The sequence below is a fragment of the Phocoena sinus genome, chromosome 2 (assembly GCF_008692025.1).
Source record: "Phocoena sinus isolate mPhoSin1 chromosome 2, mPhoSin1.pri, whole genome shotgun sequence".
NCBI classification, from domain to species: Eukaryota; Metazoa; Chordata; class Mammalia; order Artiodactyla; family Phocoenidae; genus Phocoena; species Phocoena sinus.
Genome location: NC_045764.1, coordinates 8,326,184 through 8,335,183, shown reverse-complemented (window position 1 = coordinate 8,335,183; position 9,000 = coordinate 8,326,184). Strand labels below are relative to the sequence as shown.

General features: G+C 54.6%; 1 protein-coding gene across 8 annotated transcripts in view; it reads right to left on the bottom strand.

Annotated features, from left to right (window-relative positions):
- Positions 1 to 9,000, bottom strand: part of FRMD4A (FERM domain containing 4A) — a 331,795-nt gene that overhangs the window by 12,367 nt on the left and 310,428 nt on the right. For all 8 annotated transcript variants that reach the window (XR_004348140.1, XM_032620676.1, XM_032620632.1 and 5 more), the window contains exons 19-22: positions 7,479 to 7,716; positions 6,509 to 6,676; positions 3,792 to 4,654; positions 1,353 to 1,449 (exon numbers count right to left, since the gene is read on the bottom strand). Coding sequence is in view for 7 of the 8 variants with exons in the window: in XM_032620676.1 (XP_032476567.1) it covers positions 1,353 to 1,449; positions 3,792 to 4,654; positions 6,509 to 6,676; positions 7,479 to 7,716 (1,366 nt within the window). In the remaining variant the exon portion in view is untranslated. The remainder of the gene's footprint in view (positions 1 to 1,352; positions 1,450 to 3,791; positions 4,655 to 6,508; positions 6,677 to 7,478; positions 7,717 to 9,000) is intronic.

The following is a 9,000-nucleotide window of genomic DNA, read 5'->3' as shown; positions in this document are numbered from 1 at the left end:
ACAAGTGCATTTCTAACAGGACCCCAAGTGATGCTTATGCTGCTGGTCTGGGGTACCACATCTTTAAGAACCACTGGCTTGGTGGAAAAAGACGAGGCTTCGGTGTGGGCCCACAGAGTGCAGGGCTGAAATTCCAGCACCGTCCAGCTGTGCGACATCGGGAAGACACTGATTTTCTCTGAGCCTCATCTATAAAACTAAAAAAATCTGGGCACTTCCCTTGCAGGATTGCAGTGAGGATTATATGAGCTCAGATATGTTAGCAGACGCTTCCAGCCTTTGAGTACACAGCAATCACTCAATAAATGCGAGCTCCCCCTCTGTCAAATACTAAGGCTGAATGAAAGCCTGGTTTAAAATCGCTAGAGATAAGTGCAGCAACAAAACGTGTCTGCCAAGAACAGAGCCTGAAAGGAGGAGCCAGTTCGGGTCCTGTAGTTTCCCTCTGGTGTAACTCACAGCTGTCAGATTTTCCCAGACATCCCCACGGATGCCCCAGCAAACGAGAAGCTGAATAAAGCTGGATAAAGGGACCTCTTATTCCTTTAGCCAATGGATAATGATAGAATGGAGCATCCACTTAGAGTCCACGTCTTAGGAGCAACGGAAGACGCAGGGATGGTGAGGGGAGCAGGAGGCAGGTCGCGTGTATCTGCCAGACTCTTCTGTACATGAAAACATCCTAAGTGTCCATGAGGTTTACTGTGCTACGTGGTGTTCTCTGCCTACATTTAAAGCTGAAAAAGGAGCCGAGTTTTGGTTTCATCATTTACTGTGGGCCACCTCTTCAGGGTCTCAAGGTACCGGATGGTTCTGAACAAGGGCTTGGCCGGGACTGAGACAGAATCTGAGCCTTCTGCTTTTTTTTCCTTAAGAAGCATCCTGACACCAAGACAGTGGATACACTGCCAAGCATGCAAAGCAGCAGGCTGGGTGGGGCTCAGGCCGGGGGTGGGTGTGGGTGGGTTCCTGAATTCCTCCTTGGCTGGCCTGGGGTGATCGCAACCCAAGTCCAGTGCTGTCTGGAATTCTGGCCAAAGAAGCACACGGGGGCTCCCTCCACATTTTCAGGACCATCACCAACTTTGAAGGAGAGTAGAGAGAATTCACTCAAATAAAGGGACGGCGCCGGAAAGGAGGGGGTGGAAGGTAACAGCAGTTCCTGGGGCTTCTCCGGAGAGGAAGAAGTTCCCAGCGCTGTACATCGTTCCCGGTTTCCCAGTACCTCACTCTCCTGCCGATGAACCCTCTGTCACTAGGATCTTATACCTGCTATGCTCTAACTGACGAAGAACGCGGAGGATCACTGCTAACCAGGAAGGGAGGGTCGGAGGTCTGAAGGGGGAACTCACCCGGTCTGCCAGGTTAGGATGTGGTGAGGGCTGCCGGGGGGCGTCGCTCCAACTTCACTGGACGGCGTTGAGCTTCTCTGGCTTTGAGGTAAGGCAGCTGCGTGTAGGTGGCGCAGAAGAGACACAGGTCAGACACGGGGCGGTGAAGGAGCTTCTTTCCAGAGATGCTGCCTGTGGCCCCGTGGCAGGGTCCCGTGGGAAAACGTCCACCCCTCTCCTCTCCCCACGTTTGGCCAATGACGTTTTCTCCCCCCAGCCGTGCAGCTCCACTCTGAGTCAAGCTCGCTTGGGGTCTTAGGTCCCCGCTTTGCCACTGGGAAGCGGCCGCAGGGATGGCGACAGTCCCCACCATCCTCGGAGGGGGGCCTGGGCTGGCCTAGTGCAGGCAGGGAGGACCTGTTTCTCTGCACAGGGCGTTTCCAGATACGGCCCCAATGTTAAAACTGTTCTTTATTACGAACAGAACCTCCAGAAACGTTCTCTGAGCTTGTGATCTCTGCCGTTTTAGGCTTAGAATTTACCATGTCAGGACCCTTCAAATGGGGCAGGGCTTTTCAAAGCTCATCCAAACCTGACTACGTGGAGCTTACTGACGTGGGCAGGAGTTTTTTAGTTGGGAAAACTCAGTAGGAAGTAAATCCTACTTAAATGCATCCCTCTGCTTCCTTAGGAATGCAATCTTTTTCATTAGGAGGCTTAGTCTAAAATACGTTCCAAAAGATTTACCGAATCTCTTAAGGTAAAGCAGATCTACTAGACAAGTGCTACAGTTTCAACAGAACATAAATACTCCTGACCTGTCCAGCCTCAGCTTCTCCTGACAGGGTTACAGGGGACCATGGTCTTTATATTCATAACATATTGAATATATAATTCATAATGAATATATTCACTCATTATTCTCAAAATTCTCCTAGGAAGTTGATGGCATAATTCACTGGGCTGATTTTACACATGACAGAGGAAGCTGGAGAAGGTTCTCGGACCTTGAAGTCCACGGTTCTCTCACGCTTGCGGGAACCATATTTATTCCTGTCTCTGCAACTTGTCATTTGGCAATGACATAATAAATGAGTCACTGGGAATCTGGGGAGAGGACGCAGAAGCCCTGTGAGCTGGCACACCCGGGCAGCCGGCCGGTCTTTTCGCCCTGTTTTCCCCAGGCCCCAAGAATCTCCTTCAGTCCCCCAAAGAGGAATCTGCCACCCCCCCCCCCATTTTCTGTCTATAAGATCACTCTCCCTTCCCTGGATTTCTGCCCGCCCTTAACCTTTTTTCCAGTCACAAGTCAAATCCTGACTTGGACTTCCTTCCATTTGCTGCTCTCATTTTATCCTGATACTTTAAAAATCATTTTTCATTATGTCTCGCAATCCTCTCCCACTTACTTTCCTACAGTCAGTGTGATGCAGTCTCTTTTTATTTGGCTTTTATCAGGCGATTCACGATCGGGCAGCATCCCATCTACCAACTAGACAGGCGCTCCGATCAAGTCTCTCATCACCGCACAATCTCCCCTCTTTGTGGGTGCTAAGATATATAAATGAGTTAGCGTCTGCTGGAGCTGAAAACCCCGCAGGGACGTGGAGACTGCTGGACACTTTTTTCTTTCATCGTTATTCTTTCTTGGAGACGGAGTGGGAAGGGGATTAACTTAAGGGAGAGAACGGTTTCTTCCATTTTTCACCTGATTCGGTACTGCTCGACGCCCTGAGTACAAGGATATGCGGTAACCCTTCCTCTGATGATGAAAACTTTAAGATGTAACAACGGGGCATCAGAAGCACTTTACAAACATTACTTTGGTCAGAACATAACGTCAGTGCAACGAGATCTCGAGGAGCAGTCTCGAGTTTTCCAGGAAGTCACCAGGGGAAGTCACAGGCAGAGCTCGTCACTTCATTCTGTAGCCGGTCTGCGCCACCTGGGGGAGACACTGGCCAAATCTCAGGGCTTCAAGTGCTCCTCTCAGCCCTGCAAGGGTACCGCTCAGGTCTCTAACCCACTGCTGCCTCTCACCTACTACTGTCGCCCCCTTCACCAGGGTAAAGGCGCACCTTTGACTGGATAAACCCTGAAAGACACGGACTTCACCCACTGCTTGGATCTCCGTCCTTACAAGGACAAGTGGCTGCGGGGATGGTCTGCACCCCTACTCAGGAAGCTGATATGGGAGACGGCGGCGCGCGCAGTCCGCTGGGCTGGGGTGGGGCTTAGGATGCGCTGCCCCGCCCCTTCCCAGGTCTTCCTCACGCGGCAAAACCTAGGCTAGAGTGGGAGGGGTGAGGAAGGAGGGGAAGGAAGGTCTCACACACCTGACAGCTAGGTTTCTAGAATTAACCATCTCTTCTTCCTGCCTGCTCTAAGAAAACCTTCAATCCCCAACCAGTTCACCTCCATACCGACCAGGTGCGCGCCGAGCCGTCCGCCCCCTCTCACCTGACGTGGCCTTGCACATCTGGGGCATCCTGGTGACCCTGCTGTGCGCCACGAAGGTGCTCTGGGAGGAGGCGCTGTACTGGGAGCCGCCGTCCGAGGAGGCGGAGCTGGCGTGCGACAGGCGGCTGTGCTCCTTGTGCGAGGCGCTCGAGCGCTGGTACCACTGGCGCAGCTCGTCCGAGACGGCGGCGCGGCCCGCGCCCTTGTCGTGGGCGCCGCCGTCGCGGCCCAGCGACGGAGTCCGCAGGATCTGCGAGCGCGACGGCGTCAGGCGGCCCGCGTCGCCCTCGTCGCCGCCGCGCCAGCTCTCCCGGAACAGGCCGCCGGCCGTGTACGAGTTGGAGGTCTTGAACTGCGCCTTGACGCTGTAGTGGCCCTCCTGGTCGCTCTCCAGGCTGCGCACCACCACGGGCGTGGCGCCGCCCTCCACGTACAGCGGGTACTCCTTGATGCGGTACTGCGAGCTGGGCTGGCTCTGGCTGTGCAGGTAGACGCCGTGGCCGTGGCCGCCGCCGCGCGCCGCCAGGTTGGGCATGCTGCCCGAGTTCGCCGCGCCCAGCGCGCCCGCCGCCCGCTGCCGCTGCCGCGCGCGCGCCTTGGACGGCGAGTCCTCGGCCAGCGTGGAGTAGTTGGCATTCATCTGCGCCGGGTAGTAGTGCTCCGAGCTCGAGTGGCTGGTGCACGACGAGCAGTCGTCCATGGGGTCCGAGCCGTTGCTGCTGCGAGTCCGTGGCGTGTAGAAGTCGGGGCTCCCCGTGTCGTTCTCCGAGCCCAGGAGCTTGCCCTGGGACTCCAAGCTGGAGCTCCGGTGCCGAAAGTGCAGGGCGAGGCTGTGCAGCCGCGTGGGGCTGAGGTCCACCGACCTGCGGGGAGACCACGGCGCGCTGGGTCTGGGGGCGCCTGGGGGAGGGGCTGGCGGCTCTGCGATGCTCTGATCGTCGGACTCGGAAAGAGCGCGAGGCCGCAAGGCCCAGAGCCTCCCGCAAACGCGCATCTAGGAGAGCGAGTCTAAGGGCGGGGACCCTGGGGATCCAGGTGCTTCCCATCCCTCCCAGGTGAAGACCAGCCAGGAGCAGGACGCTGATCCCCGGAGGAGAGCCGGGCCTCCGCCGTGATTTTCGATTCCGAATGGGCGATGGGGACAAAGTGCCCACGTAAGGGCTTCTGAAAAAAGTATGCCAATAGCCAGGTGCTTTTTTTTTTTCTTTTCTTTTAAAGGTGAAAAGAGGTTCTATAGACACAGCGAACCAAGATCATCCCCGTTCTGGTATTATGTTAAGCCAGATGAAATGCCCATTTTTGTAGGTCAAGAAACAGCCCAGCAGAAGCAATCATATGGTTCCACCCAGTACTATTATGAGTACTGGACAGATTTCCATTTCCCCATGAACACTTGTCTAAAACGGAAGGTTGGTGGCACACGGAACCCTTAAAAATGACGGATGCAAATACTTACCACTCCACTTCTTTGTTTACAATCCATTCTGCTCATTGGAACCACACGATAAATGTCCATCCATATGGCAGGGGGCAGAGTACAAGGACTCCACAGACATTCACCGTGGCTGGGTTGACCAAGTACAGGAAGAGGCGATTCCCAGGGCTGTCACTCAGGGTAGACTGCGAAGTCCCCACTGTGTGGCCCTCCTTGACTCGGGCCTCAGTTTCCCCTCTGGTCCCACCCCGCTCCATCACTTTGTTCTGGCCACACCGGCCTCCTGGAACATGCTGAATGCAGGCCCGTGTCTGGGGCCTTGACCCTGCTGTTCCCTGAATATCCTTAGAGTTTGCTACCCGCCTCCATCCAGGTCTCTGCTCAAATGTCACCCTATTAGATAAGCCTTCGCCGATGCTCTCCTTTAAATGGTCTCTCCCTTCACTCACTTGCCCTGTTCATTTTCCTTCTCAGTACTTATCACCACTGACTTATTTCTTTACTGTGACTCTCTTCCTACTAAAACGTCAGTCTGATGAGGGCACAGCGCGGTCTGTTTTGTCCATGGCTCTATGCCCAAGAATAGTACCCGGTACATACAGGCACCTGATAAATATCTGTTGCGTGAATGAGAGAATGAATGGACAAGAGACTCTTGCCTGGAGAGCTCAGTCGTACCCTACATAAATGGTTCACCACTTACAGAAGATCACACCATCTGTCCTTTGAGCTGCAGTCCCTATGGACTTTAAAGTTTTAGAGAAAATGGAGTGATGGCTTTGGTTTTGCCTCTTTTTAGGAGAGGAAGGTGTGATTCACTGAAGCCTCACGTTTGCCTGTTCCTTTTGCTCTTGAATGAATTTACACCTTGGGGCATTAAAGGAAGTGCAGGATACATGAGGACTGTCCAGTAAAGATCACCCCACCGGGGCGAGGTTGTTCTGGCCCTGGTGCTCTTCCCTGCTAACCTGGGGAGCCGTTCCGGCCTCCACTTCTGTGGCTTAGGAGAGCTCCTTCCATGCCCACTGTCTCCAGGGGATTATCCGACCGACTCCCGGTACCCACTGGGCGTGGACAGTGGGATATAACGTGTCTCTTGGCTCCCACGGGCTTCCGGCTACCAGCTCAGTTCTTGATTCTGCTTCACTTAAAGAAGAACCTACCTCGCTGGTTCAGTCCTGACTCCAGCTCTCGGCTTATCTGGGCCAGCGTGGGTCCAACAATGCCAAAATTCTACAAAGGCAGGTCTGGTCTAGGGAGGGAGGGAGATGGGTGGACTCACCTCGTGGAATGCACGTAGTGGGGACTCCGGACTCGGAGGTCGGGTGTGGACGGCATGCTGCACTGAGAGTTCCAGGGCGGGAGGCTGCGGATGGGGCTGGTCTGCAGGGAGCTGCCTCCCCCTCCTGCTTCAGCGCAGCTCCCCGTGCTGGGGAAGCGCTTGTGGCTACTGCAGAGCAGAGGAGGCCACGCTGGTCACTGCCAGGCAGAGCTGCACCTTCTCGAGGGTCGCTATGTACGGCCTTGGGCCTTCAATCTCGGTGTCGGGAAGCTTGCCCGGGACTCCCCGAGAAGTGGGTGAGTCCTTTTCCCTGATGCCCAGAGCAATGTGCGATGAAGACCCTCACCAGCCTTGTCCGGGACAGGCAGTGTGACTGTTCTGCGAAGCCCCTCCCCTGAACCACAGTTTCTGTTTTCTAAGAGACAGATATTTACCTGTCTGGGTACCCACTGGGAGCTTTATAGGACATAATGAAAGGAAAGGAGAAGAACAGAGCAGCAGTCCAAAAACGCCTTCGCAAACCCCTCTCTCCCACGTCAGCTGAGTAATGAGCTGCTGATACACAGCTGAGGTTACAGCTGTCTGGCTCCAGAATTCTCTTGGCTGACAGCTCAGAATTCTGAGCCACTCTGGGATTCTTAACGAGTGGGCTCTGTCATTTGCCATTTCGGAGTACTGCTGCCTAAGATTTCCTAATTCATTAGTTCCCATGGAATCTAACGACATTCAAGCCAGCGGCCAACGCGTGGATTGGGAGCCCAGACCCCCCGTTTCCCTGGGAAGGACGAATCTGCACCTCGAGCACGTCAGCAGCAGAGGGCGCTGTGGCGCAGCCCTGCTGAAAGGCAGCGCCAGGGAGGCGCACCCAGGGCGGTGGGGATCGGCGGCTTGTGGATGCTACTTAGGACAGCCCCGGGAGTCTGTCCAAGCGTGGACAGTGGCCTCGTGTGGCCTTCCCGGCCCAGCTCACCTGGAGTGACTGTGGGAGGAACGCTTCTTGACCTTCTCGTAAGGCTCGTCTAATGAGGACTCGCTCCACATTTTGGGCTTTATGGGCGACTTGTCATAGTCGTTGCGGTGACAGTGCATCTGCCTGAGTCCCTCCAGGGACTGCGGAGGGGGCGGCCGGTTGTGCGACGGTGGCCGAGGAGGGAGCCCTTTGTGAGGGGACTGTAAGGGGGACAGTGTGCTGGTGACCTGAGAGTCTTCTGCACAGAGAGGAAAGAGGAAGTGAGCAAGGGTCATCCTTCCCGCCTACCCCCGCGGACGTCGCCGCTCTACCCCAACTCCGCCCAGACATCAGCCGTCAGCGGGCACGTTCTACAATTTCACTCTTTTACCCTCAGATCAGTAAGGAAAGAGCCCCTGGCAGGAGCAGGCCTGCGATGGGAGTTGGGGCCCATGTGAAGCAACCATGCCCCTTGGGAGATCGGGGGTCTGACACATGGCGAGGAAACTGATCACAGGCAATGCATCGACCTCAGCTAATGACAATCTATGCCTCCCCCGTTACAGAGGAGTCTCCCTCAAACGTTCCCGTTTCCTCCCCTGCAGAGACTGGGGTCCACAGAGGCCACAGGCTGGATCTCTGATATTCAAATCACGGCCCCTGCTCCCCTGCAGGCCTGTCCTTTCCTCCCACCAGTGTAATGAATTAAAATACGACAAATCTGATGGCAAATAGCGGGGCTGAGACAACTGGGTAAATACCCCGCCAGCCGTTGCCCACATCAACGTCAGTGATTATTATCCTTGCAGTTATTATGATGGCTAGGAGCCACGCAGATCTTTCACGTTCTCTGTCTGAATCGCCACTTAAACACTGCCCGCCTGAGCTTTCCCTAAAGGGCAAAAAACGTAACTGCCGCTCAATAGATCTCCACGTCATTAATGACTTGACCTCCCCAGGTTGGGTTTAAATCCATGGGAACCTTCTCAGAGATGCTTCTGGGTTTGGAATCCCTTCTTCCCCGATGTGTGGTGGTGGTGATGGGCTGGGGGGAGGGGACGGGTCACTTCTGTTTTTGTAAGAATTTCCCAGGAAAAGATTCTGAGAATCACTAGGGTTTTCGAGGTCAATGGGAGATAAGAAGACAGTTTCCTAGGCCTGAGCAGGCGTCTAAAGGGACATCTCCCCTTCGCTTTCACTGTTTCTCGGGAAGGTGCGGAGGCGTGTCTGCTTCTGCCTACCCCCAGGCTCTGCTAGCAGGTTTCAATCTTTGTGACCCAAACCAATGGCCACCTCTTTCCTCCAGAAATTATAAATACTCCAAAGGAAACTACGCGTGGTGTTTAAATTGTCTGTTCAGGTTAAAATGTTTTGGCCACTAAAAATGTAGAACACCATTCACGATCACCTTAAATCTTACCTCCGGACCACAGGGCATAATAAAATTCCAACAGACGTGTGTTTCTGTAGCTCCCACCCTCTCTCAGCCAAACAGACGACCAATGGGAAAAGACAGAATCACAGGGAACCCGGCGCCATGTTG